The 22,845-nt window shown below is 43.0% G+C and overlaps 1 protein-coding gene across 1 annotated transcript in view; it reads left to right on the forward strand.

Annotated features, from left to right (window-relative positions):
- The window catches only part of pawr (PRKC, apoptosis, WT1, regulator), a 66,502-nt gene extending 50,769 nt beyond the window's left edge, over positions 1-15,733 (forward strand). Inside the window, exons 4-7 of the mRNA XM_041964117.1 lie at positions 973-1,007; positions 6,413-6,539; positions 11,243-11,347; positions 14,283-15,733. Coding sequence (XP_041820051.1) covers positions 973-1,007; positions 6,413-6,539; positions 11,243-11,347; positions 14,283-14,369 — 354 coding nt within the window. The 3' untranslated portion in view covers positions 14,370-15,733. The remainder of the gene's footprint in view (positions 1-972; positions 1,008-6,412; positions 6,540-11,242; positions 11,348-14,282) is intronic.
- The last annotated feature ends 7,112 nt before the right edge of the window (positions 15,734-22,845 follow it).

Below are 22,845 nucleotides of genomic sequence, written 5' to 3' on the forward strand. Positions count from 1 at the left end.
ACAACGTTTCCCCTCACCCGCTAAAGCCGAGTTCTGACTGATGAATTGCAGCAGAGCCAAGGCCCCTCAATCAAACCCGGGACCCTTCACTGCACAAGACCTTAGGAAAGACCGGATGCGTATTCATCTCACAGCGTCTGTGACACACACCTCATTTTTTGAACGAAGCGCCATTTTACCAAAGGCGACTTTATTGGAGCGTCACTGCTGCACAGATCTAAACAACCTTTAGATCATACAATAATGGAAAAAGAAGATAAACATGCACCTCCATATTGCAAAACAAGATTGCCTTCCACACCTTGAGGCCATAGGGCTCCTGCTGAACTATTAAATGCACAAAGCTCATCTATATATCAGCTCAGCAGCGTTCACACACAACCTAAAGGCTTTCTATAAATGCTGCTCCTGATAAATTTCTCATATCCTGTGGATGGGGTTTTGTGTTTTATCTTCTTTGGTGAAGCAACACAACCCAAGGCAGATGAACACAACAGATGATACCTGAAAACTCATTCTATATACTTCTTTTGTGAAATTACAGTACTACAACCCCGATTCCATAAAAGTTGGGATGCTGTGTAAAACAAATAAAACAGAAAGTGAAAATTTGCTAAACCTTTTTGACATGTACTCAATTAAAAACAGAGCAAAGACAATATATTTAATGTTTTCCATTATCATGCATCCTGCAAAGACTCGTTCACAAGTAAGGATGGAGCGAGGTTCACCACTTTGTGATCACATGACTGTAGAAAGGATGTTACCACATGGGCTCAGGAACACTTTGTGAAATGGTTAAGTTTGTTCTCAAATGATTGCATTGTTTTAATTTTCATTTTACAGAGTCCAAACCTTTTTGGAATAACACTACTCTAAATAAACGTTTAAATCCTCAAAGCATAGGCGGTGCAGTTAAGAGCCTTGAGTTATTGTTTTTGCACTGAAGATATTCTTTCCTTTTTGTTTCAGGATACCCCCAGATCTGCCAGCAGCCGCCACAAGAGGTGAGACTCATTTTATTATCCTGACACTGAGAGTTTATCTGCTTCGGCATCGCTAGTAATGTGTCAAGAGAATGAACAGAGGCCGGGATGAGAAACAGCAGTTTGAGTCATTAATTACGAGAACAGATTCCCTCCGACGTGGTCCGAGGGCCTTTTCCTGGTGTGTCACTGTTTTATTTATTTATTTCTTTTCAATGCTACCCTTTCCATGCTTTTATGGCTCAAGAAAGATGACTATTGACGACTGTTTTGAACAGTAGTTGACAGAACACCATCTGGACCTTGGACACTTTGTTCAGACTATCACTTCGCTGCTCTATCTGGCAGGGGGTGTTGAAAGAAAATCATTTGCTTTGAAAGGTTTTGAGCTTAAATGTGTGGTTCAGTTTGGTCAAGATTGCTGTGGCATTTGATGAGGGGCTTTCAAACTCCAAAAGATAGACAGCAGAGAGATGGCAGAGAGCACAAAATTGTGGTCAAAATAAAGGTTCTTTCATCTGCTTTTGTTAAGACAAAAATAATTCAGTAACAGTCACCTATTAAATGTTTTCTATTGTATATCTCTGATTTGCTGAGAGACCAAACTCCTGAATAAAATTGTCCAACTTGTTCATTAGATTAATCCTCACGATGCAGCCTGTAAGACACAATCAAAATTACAAATGTCCTCTGAGGACCTCTGTGTGTCCCGTGTTTATTTATTTGTGCATTATATGCAACCAAACTGTGAAGTTGTGGCCAAACCCCGACATCCAAGTTCAGCAGCTGACATTCAATCTGGCCATGTAATTATGGCTGCTGCTCTCATCAGCTGGCCTGGCTACACTTGGATGCTCTGCAGCGGATAACCCGCCAGGTGGGCTGGGCAGCACGAGATGGCTGATAGAGCAACTTTATAGATACGTGTCTCTCTAATTTACTCACTTTCTATCAGCCATCACCTGTCTCAGTCACTTTATCTCTCTCTTGATTCAAGCCATTCCTCTGCAAAGTTTGTCCCTGCTTTCCACAGAAACTCCCTTTGTGGTTAATAAAAGGTAACTTACTTTGGATATCACATGTTGAAATATCTAGCATTAATTATGTCTGGCTTATTTTTAAGTTGGACATTTCTGTTAGAACTTAATTTATTAGCTTATGTGGTTTATTAGCTGGCATCCAAACATTTAATCACAAATAAACAAATGGAACTACATATGTCAGGGCTCCAGACTGACTTTGTTCATCATCATCCCAAAATGAATCCCAAAATTAACATAAGCTGTCCCAGAATCAAAATATTGTTTCTTTATTTTATAATCATTTGTAGCTGTTAGTTGTTATTGAAAGCACTTTTTATTCAATATCAGCACATACACTGTTCGGAATCAAAGTACTTTTACCTCCAAATTGTACTCAGGTGAAGTACTTCACCACATTAATTTACTGTAAACTTGTGTTGTCACATTAAACTGCAGTTCACAGTGTAACGCTTCATGTTCCTCTGAAAAGAAACTCTCCGTCCTGCTCTGTGTTAGCTCTGTTTTGGTAGCTGTTAGCTCTTTTAGCTCAATTAGCTGCAAACCAAAAACGTCACAGAATCAACCACAAGAATACGTGATGGTAACTATAGTAACAGCAGACGCACTCCGTTGTAGTCTGCGCTCAGTTCAGTTTGTCATTAGCAGCAAGATAGTTGTATATCTCACACCTCGGGGAAGATCTCTGTTCATCCCAAACACATTTTGTATCGTCCCTGAGGAGATGGGACAACATCACTGTCGAGCCGTGACGTACAGTGTGTGCTGTAGCTTATCTGGGATAGTTCAGGGGGCCTGCGAGATTGGGGCATTCAAAATCAAAACACACCTGGGTCAGCTAGCTACCATTGAGAATAAGAGGAGAGACTGACATTGATCAGCTACACTTGCAAGCCCCCACCCATAAATTGTAGTGGATTTTGTGGATTTACTGATTAAAATGACTGGATGCAGAACGTCACAGAGCAGGGTGGGGCGGGGTGTTAATCAGATGGTTGAGTTAAGTGTGTTGTGGTGTCCAGTGTGGTTTTAACCTATTCCACATTGACACTTGAGTTTGTGAGAGACGTTGTTATACCTGTTGCTGCTGCTGTTAAAGGCTCTCCTGTCTGTGCTTTCTCCCCCCACCTGCTGAGGCTCCCAAGAGCGTGTGATTGGCTCAGCCTCCCTCTCCCTCAGACCTCACCCCGCAGGGTGCTAATGGGCCACGGTGTGATATTTAGTATCAAGGCCGTGCTTGTTTAGACTTGGCTCCAGCACCCGCTGAGCACCCAAGAGTACCCGTGTGTTGTGTGTGTGGGTGCGACCAGGGAGATATCTCTCGAAATGAGATGACATGCATGGATGTAGACACACAAAGCATGTCATTGTTTTGTGCTTGCCTCTTTTTAGGCGTCAGGGTGAGAGGATGCATTTGTTGTCACGCTTTGTAACGTATACGTGTATGTTTGCATGCATGCACAAGCGTTGTGTATGCATGTGTGCTTGTGTGTGTGTGTGTGTGTGTGTGTGTGTGTGCGTGCTCATGCCGATAAAGGAAGAGTCGGTGAGAGAGACAAATGAAATGCACTTTATCTTGGCGTGGGCGAGTGCCAAGGACAGCGTTTCAAGGACTCCCTCTTGATCAAAAGCGATGGCCGCTGCAATGTTTGGCTCTCTGTAAGAATGAGCGAAAATAAGCTGTTGCTTCTGTAAATGTCAAGGTACAGAAAAATACCGCCTCTGCTTGTATATAACAAATGGCACAGTAGCCTCAATAGAGAAAAGAAGAATGGCCGAGTTGAGTGAAATATATAAAAATGCTCAGAGGAGTCAGAACTTTAAGCCTGTGTTTACACCATGGAGCTCTGTAGTTCATTAAGTCTTTATCCTGCATACAGTCATGCACATTTTGATGGACTTGTCCTCCAGTAAAGAAATCAGAGTGACTGCTGAGCTAAAGCACCCACACCTCCATAACTTTAACCCAGAATGGTGTAACTAAGGTACATCCCTATATACAACGAAAGAAAGTCCCCCAGTACAAATGATTTGTTTAATTCTGTGGAGTCTTAATGGAGTATGATATGATAATATCTATTATGTCACATTCTTCAACCACTGTCCATGTTGAAATTCTTTTCACAGATCTCTTCGACAGAGCGTAGTTCAGCGTTTGGGCAGCAGTCTCTTGTGTGGCAGCACTCAACATAGATGCTACACAATGTCTTATATGTGAATGTTTCTGTAAATGTTCCTTACCTTGTTTTTTCCAGTTCTTTACAGAATTGTAAAATAAAATCCATAATTTGATTGTGAAAAATTAATATTTGATTGTGGAAAAAGCAAAAAATCAGCACTGCATTACAGACTGGAGTCCACTAATTACTGCTGAAAACTTTTACTTGAAAGATCTGCATATGTTTAAATCAGTTGTAATGTCCAGTGAAAATCATTCCTGAGTTAGATGTAAAAATACTAGAGCGTGTCACGCTGTTTTCCGCCCGCTCTCTCACTTCTCTTCCGATTCATTGATTTAAGAGTTTATTTCAACCAATCCCGAGTCAGTGGTGTTTGTTGGAACAGTGTTTTACAATGTTAAAATTACTGTTCTGTAAATGGAGTCTGGTGGCTGTGGTGAGAGGGATATAGAGGCTATTTCTGGTGAAACAGAAGAGATCTCACTCTTTGACAAAAAAGGCATCTCTGCAGGGATCCTTTCCTTAATGCTGTCCGACACTTAGATGCATTTTTAGTGGACGTCCATTGAGGACATTGCATAGGACATTATTTTGTAATGTGCAGGTATGAAAATCTTGTAAAAGACATTTATGTTGAAATGCTGTACAAGTTGCATGTCTCTCGTTGTATTCGTTTGCCCTTCTATGGACATAATGCAAAAAAATAAATATTCGAATGGTAGGAATATATGTAGGGTTTTTTTTAGAGGGAATATTCATTTTTGGCCAATTTTGACAGCATTAATCCCCTTATGTTTGAAGATTCAACACAGTATTGGAGTCTGAACATAGAGAGCTCTGCTTACCTAACTTAGCCTACATCATGTTGTATCCACTCAGGTCACATGCTAAGAGCAGACTGTCTGTTAAACCTGAAGTTTAGCATAATCCTCAACCTTGGGATCCTCGGAGAGGGAACCAGTCCAGATAGTTGCACTGTGTCAGCCGCCCCAGCGAGACTGGGAGTGTGAGATATTGCTGTGAGAGGGACAGGTCATTCTGCCGTTTGGTTTGCCAGTGACCCCGAGTGCAACTATGTTTAAGGATAATTCCCTCACACGTGTGTGGGTATTTAACACATTAATGGTTTGACAATTCAGTTTCCAGAATCAGACCATCCTGCTAGAGTAGTGGTGTGGACGAATATTGTAAAAACCACAGCTGCCATGGTTCGGTTCGTGCTAGAGACCACTGTTGCATGTCATACTCCTTCATACCACTGTCATCCCTCCGGTAAAAGCTATGAATGCAATAGAAAAAATGTGTTGTGACAGTTTTTAACCATATTTCCCACTACTTGCCTTTCCAATCTCAGAGTAAAAAGCACTTTGTAAAGAAGTCTAATAATGGCAACATAATATTTGGCAGATCCTGAAAGGAGTGCAGATGGTACAGAGGAGTTATATTTGTCCTTTGTCTTGCCAGCAGCTTTCCTGTCGGTTTCAGCTGCAGAAACATGCAGACAACCCCCTTCAGACAATTCAGTGAAGCCTGCAGGCTCCCCAATAATTTGATTCCCAGGGAGATTTTATAAACCTGGCACAATCTGTCCCTACCGGGGGAGTGGGAGTCGTTATAGTCGTTCCAAGTTTCCACGTCAATAATTATTGAAATAAGGTCAGTAAGAAAATAAACTGCACATGAATATTCTTTCCCAGCTGCCCCAGAAACCAAGCAGCGAGCAAGTGAAGAGGAGATAAGGTTAATGTTCTGCTCGAGCTGCATACAAAAACCTTTAAAACCTTTTTTTTTCTCTCTGTCTCACCAGCTCAAGAACAGTGACGCACAAGTTGCCAGTGCCATTCTTGAGCCCATTTGAAGTTGTAATATGTAAATTGTTTCTTAATCAGAATCCTTTTTGCACCAAAGTTGCAAACCCTTGACGGCCTTTTCTCCATTAATGGAATAAAAAGCAGAGGGGTGTTAATAATGCATGCCTAATTGAAAGGGCAAACATGCAGAAGATATTCCCACCTGTTCTTTTGATGATGGATGTGTCATCCCATTGAAGTTTAATAATGTGGCTATGATTCATACCTTCAAACAGCCTCGGTGTGAACACAGTATTCCTACTTTCTTTTTCATGTGAAGTATCTGAAGTTAAAAAACTATGAGTTTTCAGCTAGTTATGGTATTTATGGGGGTTTTTTTTGTGCGTTTGTGACAGCTCTGCAGGGCCGGGATCTGAAGAGGAGGTGGGTGGAAACAGCAGACAGCGACACAACCGTCACGGCAGAGATGGAGGAGCTGCAGCACCAGGAAGTTTGGAGAAAAGGATGGAGGAGCTTGAGAAGGTGTGTCTTCTGATGCTTTCATTACCGCTCAGTTACAGTCAGAGTTTATACTCTACCATTATCCTAAATGTTTCCAGCAGTGTTCAAACTCGGAGAAATCAGTGATTTTATCTCCTTTACTCCTTCTAGCTGCTATAACTTCTAGGCAAACAGAAGAAAGATCACCAGATTAACAGAACTTTAATATTTTTACATAATACTTTTATAATTTAAACTTTAATTTGGTTACTTCCATAATCCCACACTCCTTCACCATCTTTTGTTACTGTTTTGATTGAGAGACCAGAAATTACAGACATTTATTAACATCTAAACAAGCAGAAAGGGAAAAACGAGAAGTTGTGGCTTCACTGGGAAATGTATATTCTGTAGCTCATTGATTATAAGTGAGATAGTCGATAACTAAATAGTAGAATTTGTTCATTTATGAGATTTGGGAGCTTTAGGGCATATGTTTTTATTTTGAGCCAGGCTAACAGTTTCCCCCTGCTGCTAGCCTTTATGCCAAGTTATGCTAATCGCCTGCCGGTTATAGCTCCATAGTTAATGCACAGACACGAGAATAGCATCAATCTTCTCACGTAACCCCTGGCACGGCAGCAAATACGTGTATTTCCCAAAATGTCAAACTCCCCTTAATGGTGCACTTATCATATAACATGGACGAGTTTCTCATCTGCTGTGAATTTACTTCATAAAGGTTAATATCAGCTCAAATGTAGGTACGTCAGTTACATTTATTCATGCTAATGAAAAGGCGAGTAAACGTGGGCATCGGCTGTGAGACCCGGCTGTTCCCTGTCAGTTTCCAGATGAGCCAGAGTCCACATGTTTGCAGGTGTTATTCTGTCCCTGCTGTGAGAAGGTCAGTTGTTCTGCTCTGCTGTCCTTGAGCGTGCCGCTGCAGTGTGTATGGAGTCAGGCTGAAAAGTCTCGCTGGTTGTGTCACTCTGACCAATGGAGCTACTCTTCCTGCTGTGTTTTTAAATTAGACGTGTAACCACAGCGCAATGAGAACTAAATAATGCTCCCATTTAGATTCTGTTCAGTTTTTCTTTCTCATTCATCCGCTCTCTGCCCTCGCTAGCTCCCTGCTTGTTCTTTTTTTGCTTGGTTGTTTTTTAAATTAAATTCTTGCCTGTGTTTTTAACTAGCTCAGCACATTTTATATGAAAAAATACCCCAAAAGAAGTCAAAATTTAAGAATAGAGAATATCAAAATCAGCTTCAAAAAGCTGAAGTGTAATTAGTGTGTAATTACAGAATGAAAGCTACTCCTCATATCTGTAAAACAGGGCTGAGGACACAACCTCAGTGTCCTCAGTGGTTGCTGTTGCCCTGACTTGAACCAAAACCTACATGCTTTCTTCTAATCTGCTATCCTGTGGTATTTACTCATCTTCCAGAGTGGCCGCTGTTCAACCATCACAGTATCAGTTCCACGCTGGAAATAGGGCATGAATTCTGAGGAAATGTCAGCGATCGAGAGCGAATCGTAAATGAGTTACAGTGAGTTTTCCTCCCTCTGCTTCCATGGATGTAACCAAAGCTAAATCAACCCCAGGCACCATGGAAATGTAAAATCACAGAGGAAGCATCGGCTTTGTGATCGACATCTGCTGTCGCTGCCAAATCCTATCAATTTTTCAATGCTCCGTGAGTTTCGTGAGGGTCTATCCAAAACTGTTTCGGCCAACTGAAAGCCTCTGTCTGCGGCACTTCGTTTAGATTAATTTCCACATCGAGTCCTTTGAGCAGCTGCCCAACTTCTGATTTTCTGGCTGGAAACTGCAGCTCAGGACTGGCAGAAATTCTCCTCAGTGTTGTTGAAGAGATGACCTTTTATAGTGCAGATATGTCTTTTCCTCCTACACTGTTCCTGTCAGACACTCAACCCCTCGCTGCTGCCACTGTGGGCAGTCAACTGGGAATCAAATGTCACGCGGGTGGCTTTCAAAGGAAGGTTTTTAAAGTAAGTACTGCCGTGACCTCAGTGACTTCCTGTGTGAGATGTGTCTCTGAGTCAAATGACTGGAGACACTTTAAAAATCACATTTCACACACTTATTTTTGTGCACATTGTTTCACAGGAAGACAAAGGTCAGCTCAAATGAGATAGCTGGCAGGTAAATCTCTGAGACTCCTTTATTGAAAAAACTGCAGGTACAGGGATGCACAGTATGCTTGAGGGTCATAAATATGTACCGTTCAAAGGTTCCCCACAGAAGCTTGAGTCGGTGCAGTCAGGTAGCTGAGAGGTCTGCATGCTTTTAGTTTGTAGAAAGTCCTCTTTACAAATAGATGTTCTTTTGTATGAAATGTTTGGTACATGGAGAACAAAACGCTGCACAACGGTTCAACCAAACTGACAAGTGAAGAGACAGAAAGAGACAAAGACTCCTCTGAGAGGCAGTAAAAGAAGAAGAATATAAGAAATCACTAGTCTCTGGTAAAAGCAATTGAAAGGTTGGCATCAAAATCTGAGCAGATTTAAACAAGAACAGGTTCCTGTTGTAGTGTCAGTGCACAATGATGCCTGTAACCAGCTGCAAACAAAGATAAAAAAGCACAGAAGGTTAGTCTCAGGTTAGCACTGTTGGAGCTGGATCACATCAGCTGAACACACTATGGATGAGGCTTATTGTAGTGGGTGTTACACAGTGTTCAGACATACCGTTACACAAAACAAAACATTACATTACCGTCACCCACACAGTCATATACTCTCTTCTTACGAGGAATAAAACCCATTTTGTTCATAATCACAAGTCAAATATAAAACTTAAAGTTGTAAGTTACTTAGCATGTTATTAATACTTTGACAACAGACATTACACACATTATAAACTGAAATATTCATTACTGTGTCCGCACAGCTGCAGAGCAGCAGGTGTAGAGCTGGCAGACAAAACAACAAAGGATTTGTTTTGTCTGACGAAGATTAGTGGTGTTGCATCTCAAGGCAACACCACTAATCTACACACACACACACACCTTCAAGTGCCCCACCAGAGCGAGGCTGGTAAACTGGGTACAGAGAGGCCAGACACAGCCATCCAGATCAAAGAAAGCCTTCTGCAGATATTTAGCGTCATCAATGAAAATGATCCGGTGTGATCTGTAACACCGGTGTTGTCACCGTGGCATCTCCAGTGTGGACAGACACATTTTAAACCTATTCAATCGAACCACTGCGTAGACGGCGGGGAGCCTGAAGAAAAACTGGCTCCAAATATCTTTAGAGCCCAATTTTAGGCAGCGTTTTGGTTCAGTAATGATTCACTTGCGCTTTTGTGGACACAAAAACAAACTCAAAATCGAAGAGTGTATGGCAGAAAAACCATTGCACCAGTATTATCTCCCAGCATGCAACAGGTGGGAACATGGACTAAATTTGGGTTTTAATGGTTTCATTCTTCTTCTTTTGGGGCCAAAACTATCAAATATAAGTGACACATTTGTTTCTAAAACTTCAAAGCTGCTGTTATCTTCCAGGATGTTCCATTGCTGAGCATGAATTTCTGTTTCGTCTTTTCTCCTGCACCTGCCCGCCTGGTTTCTATGGAAACAATTCATGCTCATCTGCAGCAGAAAGAAGCTGCAAAGTAGAAATCCTCGTCTGATCTTCATTTCCGTAATAAACACAGACAACATGTGTTAACATTTGTGCGTGTTAAAAAGTTGTGAGTTAATAGCGTGCATACAGTCTCTCCCAGTGAGGAACACCATCCATTTATTTCCCTGCGGTTGTTGGAGGAGGCGGACAGGAACACGCTGGCTTTTAATCAAGTACAATTTGACAGAAACACAAAAGCACTATGAAAAAGGAAGCATGAACGCATTGTTCACAGACAGTCTGTTGTGTTGATTATTACAGATTGGGTATTTTGACGTATTAGCTTTTTATTGACGGATGCCTTTTTAAAACCAGATGTGCTTGGTGTAAAATGTGCTTTTAGTAAAGTAGTCTCTTGTAAGCTGTAGCTTTGAGTGGCATCAGATTGATACACAGACCTGAATACTCGCAAATGTTAATTCCAGCTGTTTGCAGTTGAGGTCGTTAGGCGACACTTTCACCACATTTACACCTGGTATTTCACACATCCTCGTTATCCTCACTGAGATCAGATCTCTGTCCTCCAGAGCAAAACCTGCGTGAGAGTGATTTGAGGTGACGGTAAATCAGCACCAGACTCCATTAAAAAATCTGAGCTTTTTGAGTTGTTGAGTTAGAGGAAAGTGTGTGAAACCGTGTCTGCAACAAATTCTTAATTATTTGTCCCCTCGTGTAAATTCAGCAAATATAATACATGAAATTATTCATTTCTTTGTATTAAAAACATTGTGTCGGTTTGTTCCGTGTGTGTAAGATACTCTATGACTGGATAAATTAAATATCCTGTTAACACCAGATCAGACAGATGCAACCATCACACACACAGTCATTTCTTACTGTATATCATTCATTTCCCACCAGTGTTGCTTTCATTTTTCAAATACTTCTGTTGAATGATGCATTTGGTGCTTTCATGGGACAGATTTACAATTTCTCATAAAAACTGAAGCAATTACAGAGTAGTTTCTAGTCCCATAGCAACGAGTATGAAGCAAGTTTCATGCCCCGTTTTCATCTGGTGGTTAATCATTCATGTAATCATGCTGCTAATTTGTGTGTGTGTGTGTGTGTGTGTGTTTGTTTGCAGGAGCTTGCCAGAGAGCGTCAGGAGAACGTCAGGTTGCTGAAGGCCCACCAGGACAAAGACGACCTCATCGGGAAGCTGAAAGAGGAAATTGACTTGCTGAACAGAGTGAGTCCAGCCCACGTCGTTTTCTGCTCTGGTGTCTGATATTTTGAGCGCTCCTTTGTGTACTCGTGTGTGGGCGGCTTGTGGGGGTTGTAAATCATCATCTGGCATTTTAGCGGAGTTGTGTATAATAGCTGTGTGTTTTTCTACAATGATTCTCCTGCATTTTATCCGGATTTCGGACACTAACAAACCTTTATTTTTGGATTCACACACTTGTGTTAAGATAACAGTAAATAATTCAGCGTAAATTGCGTTTTAAACACTGTACAAACACTCACCAGTGCTTTGATGACATTTGAACTGGTCAGTATGACCGGTGACTTTAATGTCTTATTGATTTATCCACCAAAAACAGACTTGCTGCCTGGTGGGTAATGATTTCAGATGTGATTGTGTGTCTCAAACAAACTGAGAGAGACTTTTTTGTCAGCTTAAATTTGAGTGGATTTTCAGTCGTATTGGACAAACACTGTTGTGGGCCTCATCTCAGAGAGTTTGGACGGATCGTTTTGTTGAAGAAAGCGAAAAAGAAAGCGATCAATAAGTAAGAAATTGGGCAGTAGCAGCTGAAAACACCACAAACGCCCCAGAAAAAGATTACAATCAGCCGCCGTTGAGAAGAATGGTTTTATTTCACAGCTGGAAATGAATGAAAATGTTTTTCATGTTCAGCGTACTCTGCAGGACTCAGTTAGTTCGTTACAGTTTGATCTTTATTACACTTAACACTTAACAATGACTCCCAAAGCCTAAATAATTGGATGCACGACCGGAACATATGTGTTAGATCACATGACCTATTACATCAGTCCTTTACTGTATCTGGGTACAGTTTGGAAAGCCTAGCTTAGCTTTAGTGAACTCTTTGACGCATCTAAAACTGGATGAGGCTAAGCCGAGCACGAGAGGAGGACGAGTGAACAGCTTGTAAAGCTCTTCCCCATCAGAGAGGGCAGCCCACAGTTTGCTCTTTGGTCATTTGTTGGTAGTAAAGGATCATTGAGGTAAGAGACGTGACCCTTAGTTATGGGTCGTCGTCGCGCCTGTGATGTCAGCAATGACCAAACCCCCGGCTAATCCAAAAAAAGAGGTGGAGTGTGGCTGGAGCTCGGCTAAATGAAGCCCGGTTGCTGAAACCTAGCAGCTAGCTGTCACTCAAGGTGGCGTCGCCTTAAGTTATGCATAACTTTAAGCCTTAATGTAATTAATTTAAACAAGTGAGCTACATAACGATTCAGCCCCTGTACAGTTGTCATGAAAGAGGAAGTTAGCTACCAAAACAGTTTTTTGTACCAGGCTGTCAACATGTTTATTTCTACTGTTCTGCTGTTAGCTTAATTTTCCAGCCCTGGAGGTTGCTGCTTGGTTAAGACGTGAAAATGCTGACACGAGAAATGAAAAGCCGCCTTAGTTCATGATTATTGCCTGAGGTGGTTTTTAGAGATCTTAGAGCCGTCACACACAGGAGCGCTTCACGCTGACGTGGACCCACTAGCGGGGGTCATGTGTGTTTTTAAGTTTGGTGCGGCCTCACCGGTCGCCGTCCTGTTTCCTCCTCACGCTGTGGTCGGGGTTCACGGGTCAGGAGATACTCATGTAAGCTGAGTATTCTTTATATTCAGCAGCCAGACTGAAACCTCCCCGAACCCTCTGAACCTCGTCTCCCTTTCTCCCCAGACTGTCAACAATCCCTCCTCATCTCGCAGCCTTTGCCCCGGTTTTCTTGGTTGCGGGGATGGTGGTAAAATGCATCTCTGTTTTTTTGGCATCTGCGAAGGGAGACGTAGCGGGGGGGATAGATCTGACAGACTTTCAGATATTCAAGGCTCTCCCCCACAGAGCCAATCAAATCTAAACAAGAGATCAACCTCCGCCAACAAATACAGCAGACAGTGATGTGTAGGTTTTCAGCGACTAGTCGATTGGACTTTACTCGGTTATTATCTCGACGCTCGAGTCGTTATGATACACACTACGCCGCCCATCTGCAAACACTACGCCCGCAATATTGCAGGAGGCATCAGGTTGATAGCATCGCATGGACAGGAAGCCGGTCATGAGAGAAGGGCTTTATGTAAGGACGGTCGACGCGGCGATAGCCATCAGAAATGTCCCTGAGAGAGGCTCCCGCAAGGCCTGATGGGAAAGCAGGAGATAACGGCTGATCCAGTCTGCCGTCTCCGCAGAGGAAGATTGAATCCTCAGTCACTGTTGAAGTTTATTTGGGAGAGAAAGAACAGATAAAGCTCGTCCGCTGGAGCTATATCTGCCTCTTGATACGCTTTGAAGAGAGATCCTGCCTTGTAGAGAGTTCAGATCCATGTGAGCACTTGCATCTGTCTGATGGGAGCTCATGAGATCTGCCATCTAATGACGAAGGTGCAGATTTTAGCCTGAAACTGGCCACAGAGCTCTTAAAAGCTGAAGAGAGTTGCAGGCGATAATTCTTGTGATCACCCCTTTCACGCTGTCACACTGTTTTCATGTTGTTATGATCAAAATATTGATTACAGCCGCTTTAAGAGTCCACTTGGTTCGTGCAAAGCTAATCTGATCTGAAACTAGTCTCTTCCTCAGACAACAAGCTGTGCAGAAACTTGTGAGCTCCTTAGTTTGACTTTTCAAATTCCTGGAAGTGCAGTTGAGCTCATTGTGCGATCATGATGGAAGAAACCCAGAATGAGGAGTGTCACTTTGATGAGACGGCGCCGTGGCAACTGAGAGTGTCTCTCATTTGCAACTAATTGAGGCTGCTAATGTCTAATTTGTTGCTATCAAGGCAGCGTGGCTGCAGGGGGAAACCTGGCAGCCAGTAGTGCTCACTTTAACTCGCAGACTAACACTCCGACCTGACTGGGCCCTCAAAGGTATAGAGAGGCAGCGCTGTGAATATTCATGTGTCACTCCAGAGCTCTCTGTTCTGACCTCTTCGCAGGACCTGGACGACATCGAAGACGAGAACGAGCAACTCAAACAGGAGAACAAGACTCTGCTGAAAGTGGTGGGTCAGCTGACGAGGTAGAACCGCCCTCGATGGATGGAGCGTCTCTATTCTGTCCTTCCTCCCGCCCTCCTGCCCCGGGTCAAGTCCAGCAGCATGGCCTTTTATCTGTTTGATTCTGTCTGAACCTGTAAAGTAGTCAATCTCAGCCTCACAGCCTTAAGTAACCCCCCCCCCCAGGAGGATTTATCCCATTTGTTGTGAAAGCTGAGCGAACTAGAGTCGAGCGTTCTCCTGTGAGGCTCGTCTGTCATCGTATACATATTTAATGTAAATTTATTGTATATAGGCCATTTAGGTTGTTCATTTTTTGGGGATTTTTTTTTTTTTTTGATAAGGTCTTAAAAAGCAAAAGTAAAATGAATGTATGTGCTGCACAAACAAGTGCACGCAGAGTCTTTTGGAGGTTCAAACAGAGTGTATGTGTGCACACAGCAGCCACCCAGGTAAATTGAAAAAGATCTCCAGCGTTGAAGTGTTCGGATTGTGTCTGTGTGCAGTTTCACCAGCGAACTTGTGACGATGGAGCTTCTGTCGAGGAACTCTTGGACCAAATTCAACAGAATTACTGCTGCAGCACCAGCAGCCAAAGTGGGCGAAGTGCCTTGCAATGCATGTGAGATTTATTTTGTCGATCTTTAAAAAAAAAAAAAAAAAAAAAAAGACAGTTAAAGCCTGGTGCTTTATTAATGAACATACAGTAAGTGCCAGGTTTACTTTCCTCCATTAACGTCTTTGAAAACAAGCATCTACAAACTGTAATGAGGATTATAAATATGTCCAGTTTAACTGATAAAGTGAACACAAGCAAGACTTCATACCAGTTAGATGCTTTGTGCATTTCAGCATTCACATCTGAGCATTATACCTGTCCTTGATGAAATGTTTTAGGGTGAAACCCGTGCCTAGCATATATGTGGATTCTTTTGTAAGAAGCATTCTGCTCTCTGTAATTCGTTTACAAGTTATTCTAAGTTAAGTCTTTGCAATGTTCGACGGCCGTCTCGCTGCTCTGACGATGGCATCGAAGATGTGTGGAGTGAGCTACAGTGCGTTTTCTTGTATGATAACCAAATGAACTGAAGGAACATACTATTCGACGTGCATCTCTTTTGTTTACTCAAGGGAACAGGCTTGGCTGGTAGTGGCATTTTATTTCCTGTATTTAGATCATTTCGCCCGGCTGAGGAGCTGCTCAGCGAGCGTTGCAATTAATCCGTAGGTTTTAGTCCGTCGATAGGTAACTCTGCTTCTACGTGCACTCACATATTTTGGGGTAAGGATCAGCCTGTTGCAGACAGACATCACAGACCCGTCTCTCTTCCCATTACATTATGCATGTACAGAAGATTAAGACATTTAATAAAAGTTTGATTATCTCTCTCCTCAGTCGACTCGCTTGTGTTCATTAAGACTAATTTGATGTGATGATACCATACCACAGAGTCAGTAATGCAATGTGACGGTGGCGGGGGGTTCACTTCCTCCGCCTAGCTCTCAACACACACACACACACACACACACTGATGCTTCAACATGCCAATCACCAGCCTGACTGCATAAAGGCCTCCAACCTGTGACGTGAAACCTCCTTCCTCCCCACAGAACCTCTATTATGCCGCTGAAACGCATTAATTCCCTCAGCCAGTGACAGAGTGGGGAGGGAAGCATCTATACAGGAAGGATATCAGCACTAATGTCAACTAAATTTCCAGGAAATGGCCTCTTTCAGCTGATCGAAAGTGCTGAAGGGCTCTCCATAATCCCCATTAGCATTTTTATGAAACGTTGTAGGGTCTGTCATTTGGAATAGTCACAGGGGGCAAAGACAATTCATCTGCCTCCAGTTTGTCACGAAAGGCAGCTCGTTCGCTCTCAGCGGCAGCGTCAGACCTGTGCTGAAGTTCAGACAGCATCAGAACAAGGATGAATTATAGGTTTGGTTCCATGTGAGCGTGTTTGTCTGCAGAAAGTGGCTTCGCGAGAACATGTCAGCGTGTCTGTGACCTTTCTGAGATAAGTGACAGTCCAGGTTGTTGCGTTGTAAAGCAGGAAACAGCGTTGTGGAAAGTGGTGTTCCAGTTAAACAGAGATACTGTCGGTTAGCACGCTAACGCAGGAGTATCTGCTCTGTGTACACGACTCACAGAATGTTTGCTGGGTAGAAGCAAACACTGAAGACACAGAAGTCAAGATCTCAGTATTTTTCTGGTTTAGTGAACCGGAGCAGATTTGTATATTTATTTGCATATTTAAACTTGACTTTGAGGTCAGTAGAAATAAAAGATTTGTAGCTTTCAAAGAGCATGTATACCTTCATGTTGGGAAATCAAAAGTAACGCTTTATGCTGCTTAAATACACACATGCAGAGATGCTTTCATCCCTGTGTTTTTTTTTATGTCAGAGGAACCTCGGTCTTCCTCAAATCCAGACTACACCCTAAATGAGTTTGAAGAACCACATCTGGGTTCCTGATCAGTGTCTTATCTTGTACAATGTGTGTTTTAATATCACTTTATGATGTGGCACAACCGTCCGAGCCCCCACTTCTTATTTTTAAGAAGTGAAAATCAGTCAGTAGGTCTGCAGACATTGAACTGTGGCTGGAAAGAATCGTCTTCTGACACATTTATGTACCTTTTTTGAGACCAGCGAAGAACACGCAACAGTCAAGCAGAAAACAGTTGAAAGATTATCAAGCTGGAGTCAAGATTTTACCGCCAAGTGCAACACACCTGACGTGAAATGGCAGCAGCGGATCCATATTTCACCAGCGGGATTCCACTCGTCCTGCCAAATTGCAGTGAAATATTTGCTTATTTTGTCTTCAGCGTTTGACCATGCAAACGTATGTCTGTGTTCTCTCTAAATACAAATGTGCTGTTGATTGACTTACAGCTCTTTACTGAACAGTCTAAGCCATGTTTGGCTCGTTTCCATGCGAATGCACCCACCAAATGTTGAATAATTGTGTTTTCCAGTTGGGGGAAAACATACCAACATCACCTGCACTCTTTCTGCAGGATATCATTCAGATTCCTGCTTTTATTCTCTAATTCAGGTTTGTAAACTGAGATCAGCATGTGTGATAGCTGTGAAGGCTTAAACACGATGGTATTTAAGTTTGCATCACTGTCTTCTTGCTTTTATGTTTAAATCAAAATTGCTGCAACATAGCTTGAAACGTTCCCGCGTCCAGTCCGGTTTGTTTGTTTGTATGTATCTGCCTCAGCAAAGCGCATCAGATCCTGAGAGGCTGATAGCCGGGACAGAGATGAGAAGCAGGCCTTATCTTGTCCTTGTAGAAACCCGGCCATATTTCATTATCAGTTGGTTTCATGCTCTTGGTTCTCCGGCCAATCTCCTCAATCTCCAGGGTCCCTGGTGCGGGGAAGCACTCATCCACACAGAGGATGTCAGGGGTCAGGATGCCAGAAAGAGCAAGAGCGGATGGATGGAAGGATTCTGGACATATCTGTGCAATTTCCTCCGCCTGTTCCTTCTGCTCTACTTTATCACAGCAGCCCATTTTCTCAACCTCCAGCCTGAAAATGACTCGTACCCGCCCGTGCACCTTTCAAACCTCATTTTCTCAAAGCTACGTGATTTCTGAGGTGGTGCTTTAAAGCCACGATTCAAATGAGTGTCCTCGGTGATGGGAAATGATTGCGTTCAGACCTTCTATCCCGGCCCGATGTCATGTTGTACTTCCAGCAGAAGCAACAATCTCTCACCGTCTCTCTCAAGTTGCCGAGAATTCTCAGTCTCACCACCATGAAAGTGCTTTTTGAAGTCCGGCTGCTTGGTCAGCCGTTTTCTGAGGACAAACAGCGCAGAGTGGGAGCTGGGGCTGCAATAGCAAGACTTCAGACACCTCGGCTGCACTTCCCTCAACACCTGGACCACATGCGGGGCTGCCCTTTGTTGAAATGCCCTGTAAAAGTCAATGGGATTCTAATACAGTTCACAAACTGAGAGAAATCAACTAATGGCAGTGTAAAGGCGTGACATTTACCAAATGGCATAATTTAAGTGGGGAGTAATGGAAAAGTTTGGGATGTTTTGTTTTAGCTTTGCCTCATGGCAGCTGCCAGACAAAGTGCTGAAGTAGAGGAGGACAAATGGGATTTTTTTGGGACTATGAAGGAGTCACCAGAACAGATGCAGAGAGTTTTAGCACCAAGAAGCAGCTGGATAATGAAACAAGATGTGATAAAATAGCTCAAAGTGGCCCAAAATGGGAGGAAACTATGATAATAATGCACATGAATGTAAATCCTGATAATGCTGTAATGCCAGGAATTAATTATTGACCTAAACGCTGTTCTGTTTTCCATTTTCAACCCATTTTGTAGACATTTTATTACATTTTGATACGTGATTATTACTTTATCCAGCAGCTATCACATTATCAGCTGCTATAAATGGTATCCTAACACTTTCCACCCATTTCATCTGGCCCGTTTTATCAGTGCAGCTGTCACCTAAATCACTCTCTCACCAAAATGACTTCTGCCTACCTCCTCCACCCCTTCATCAGCCATTATCCTAAAAAAAGGCATCTACTTGAAATGGCTGCAAAAACCCATATTCTGGGTCCTCTGGCCTGCTGGATGCAGGTCGCGTTGGTCTGGCTTCTATAACTTTGTTTCTCCTTCTGTCCCAAGGCTTTGGACGCAGCTCTGTCCATTTCAGATGTTGGATCTTTGGCCAGTTGGCTTGAATTATGTATTCCTTGGTGGTGATATTTGGTCGGTCTTTTTAGAAAGCCGCACTGTGCATATTTTACAATATTTATACAAAAACTAGTTGTAGAGTAGAATAAAGAATCAATTTTCTCATGTCCAAAAATTTAATCTGCCACAATAAAACATATTCTGAATGTAATTAGGCAGAAACACACTTTGATTTGAGCTTCAATATTCATGAGGAAGCTCTGCAGGCTGGAGAATAAACACAAAGCACCTCCAGCTGACAGACTTTGCAGAGAGCCTTGACTTCTCTCTGCATTTGGAATTAACAAAAGACAAACATTTTCTCCTCAGACTTCGACCTGAGCGCCTCTCATTTCATGCGATAATAACACACCGCTTTGCCTCTGTGTTGTTAGTAATGTTAGCTTTCTATTGAATATCTGATAGCAGTTGGTGGGTGTTATCCATGAGCAGTACGTTGGACCACAGCTAATAGTCACGGCCAGATTAAGTCGCTGCAGAGCCCCCGGGGTGAAGTTGGGCTGCAGGCCCCAATTAATTTTGGTTTGACACAAATTTAATGTTATCCTGGAGAATGCACCATGGAGCAGCCTTAAGGCCTGTTTGTAGTCATACTCACACACATATCTGCAATTAGTCCTCCGCCAGCTGAGACAATGAGTGTGAGGGTTTCAGGGCCCTGAAGGTGAAAGAGCCCAGGGGATGCTGCCTTTGCAATTACATTTTCTTTGACACATATTTCCATACTACTATTTTTTCTTAATAACGTATCCAAAATGAAGCAGTTCGATACCTAGAAGCTTGTCTTGCTCGCTCATCAAGCCATCGCCTCGTTAGTTGAGAGGATCAACACATTAAACATTTGTCATTTATCATGTCACGTGATTAGGTAATTAATGGAGAGTAATAAAAAGGAATGTTTGATGTTTGACAAACTTTAGGTGGCGATGAAGTGGTAACTATTCCCCTCATGACATATAACTGGGCCTGGAGTTGCTTTTTATGGAATCAGAACCCCTCAAAGAGCTAAAGTTGTTTTATTACTCGTGGATTTAATTATTCTGGGTTTCAGTGGAAAGTTTTTGTGTCCTAGAAAGGGCAGAATACCATTCTAAGGAAATAATATACCTGTATTTTATTTGACCTTTGCACAAAATGTGGAAATCAAATGCTGCACAAACGCCATCGTCACCTCGAGACTCCGTCCTGTGGAGGCAAACAACAAACATCAGCATGCACCGAATGCACAGCGGGGGCTTCACATGGACGTTCCATCGGGTTTAAGTGTGGCAAACCAACCGCAGCGGCACAGCAGAACCGTTCAATTTGTTGCATGCACACTCACACACACACACGCACACACACCATGTGGAACTTGGTAAGCCCCCTCCCAGCAGAGGCAGAGGATGACAGACTTGAGTGGCTTGTTTCTCTGTTGGGAATTAAGTCATCTGTTCCCAAGATTTCCTCCTGGCCCCCCCGGGGTTGCCATGACAACAGGATACCACATGTGTATCCCAATCAGTCGTTTCAACAGTTGTGTCTGGTGAGGACCCCCCCCCCAACACAAGCATATACAGAACACACATAAAACCATCAGACTGTGTACAGAAAGTATTGACTGGCAGGATAGATGACTAACACTTACTGTAAGTGTGATGACAAAGTGCTGCTCTGCATCTGCCACCCACAGACCCTTAATGGTTGCTGGGAACATAATCGATGCTTTATCTTCTGAACGCATCACTTACTTGAACCGCATGAAGATAAACAAGCGTTTGTGCTCCAGAAACAATCTCAGCCATCCTGAAGAAGATGGAGAGATTCCCTCCCATCAATCCCTCACTTCCTGTTCTCCTCCAGTGGGTGGCAGTGTTCCCAGCCTGGAACCCACCAGAAACCTATCTAATGTGTGGGGTCTTTTTTTTACAGGCTTGTGTGATCCTCGGTCACTGGCTCTCCTGGTGGAACTCACCAGAAGTATGGCTACCCGGTGGCAAATCCTCCTGATGCAAATTTCATATTCCACTTTTGTTTTGTTGTGAGTCATTTCATTGGAGCTTCTTCTGAGTCAGCGCTGATGCACTTCCTGTACTCTGTGAATTACATAGCAACCTGCATGCTGCTGTATGTAAATACTGATGGATAAATGTTGGAACACAACACCCTTTGACCCCGGATGTGCAATTATCATGCTCTCATTCATGACACCTTGTTTATGATAGATTTGTTATTGACTCTGGTAATCAGGCTGCACGAACTGAAAATGCTGTTCATTTGTTGCTATTTCCATCACTTTTTCCCATTTGCTCATCCATTTTAATAGGCCCCAAACCTCTAGAGAGGGAGCATGTGAATTTGAATGTTGCTGATGACTCACAAAGTCCATGCCAAGCAGAATAGGAGGCGGCTCTGGGGAGCATCAACAGCCTCTGAAGGTCACTCTACGCTGTTACCATGACAGCGCCGGCCTCCCTTAGAGAAGTTGTTGCCGTTTTGTTCGTGTTGTTGCGTGGCGCGATTTAAGAGGGGACGTGCCTCAGGATGCGTGCGAAAACAACAACTCCTGCTCGGCGTGTACGCACACACCGACACGCGCGTCCCCTCCCACCCTCCTCCTCGTCATCACCACTACCGAGTCAGCAGGGGGGAGGCAGAGGTGCATGTTCAGCCCTGAGCAGAGGCTCATTCCAAGCTTCCCCCTGGGAAGGACACACAGACGCACACAAGCATCATCATGTTGAGAGTCAAAAATAATCATTCTGGTGAATCCTGGGTGTGTAGAAGCCAAAGTGGCCGGAGTTTCACCTCTCTGCCATCCTGCAATATGTAAACAGAGTGTGAGTACAGATGGATTCGACACACATACACTAATCATCCATCTGTCATCTACACTTACTCTGAAAAATGGCTGTCAACCACTTAAATGTAGCAGTCTCCGTCCTCTTTGTCCTTCCATTCATCCGTCAGCCATCACCACCCACGGCTATCCGCCCTTTCTATGGAATACATGCATCACCAGACGGCTCACAACTGGGTACAAGCTGAGTAGGAGGAGTGCAGGGTTCATCCATATATGCATGATCTTTCCCATGGCATCTCGCTGGGGAGCTGACTTCATGGGAAGTCCTAACAAGGCAATTATCCCTGTTAGGTTTCATTTGACTCCAGCAGGTGTCCTTGAAGGTTTGGACCTTGAATGCCTGGAAACCTCTGGAGCCTTATTTGAGGAAGCAAACAAGACGAATGTTCATGCTTAAAGGGCCACATGGATGTTTTTTTTGGGGGGGTGTTTGAGCCCATTAACTGCAATTTGCATTTATTTGAAAGCATTTTCCAGAGTTTTAATGCTGATTTTCTACCTGTCAGGCAGTCGCTGGCTTCTGCTGTGTAACAATCAACACGCAGAGACTTTAACCTTGCTTGAGGAAGTCAGTCCTTCCAATTAACGCGCTGTATTGTTGCTTTGACTGAGTGTCAGAGTGTGGGCACCTTCACAGGAGACATCAAGTTTTAGGACTGTACCTATGTAGAAAAATGAATGTTTGGTGCTTACGGATCCAAGCTTTCATACTCACCTGCTGCTAATAACTGAAAGGTTCTCCCACACCAAAAACTCTTATGCACCGGATCAAAAACCGCTCATACTTTTTTTTATTTGTTTCATGTAATTCATTAATTTTCATGAATTTTAATTAATTTCGGAGGACATGTGTTTTTTTTAGCATTAGAATATTATTATTATTATTGTTCATTTCCACTTTACTTCAATATTGTTCCA

This window comes from Chelmon rostratus, chromosome 22 (assembly GCF_017976325.1).
Source record: "Chelmon rostratus isolate fCheRos1 chromosome 22, fCheRos1.pri, whole genome shotgun sequence".
NCBI lineage: Eukaryota > Metazoa > Chordata > Actinopteri > Chaetodontiformes > Chaetodontidae > Chelmon > Chelmon rostratus.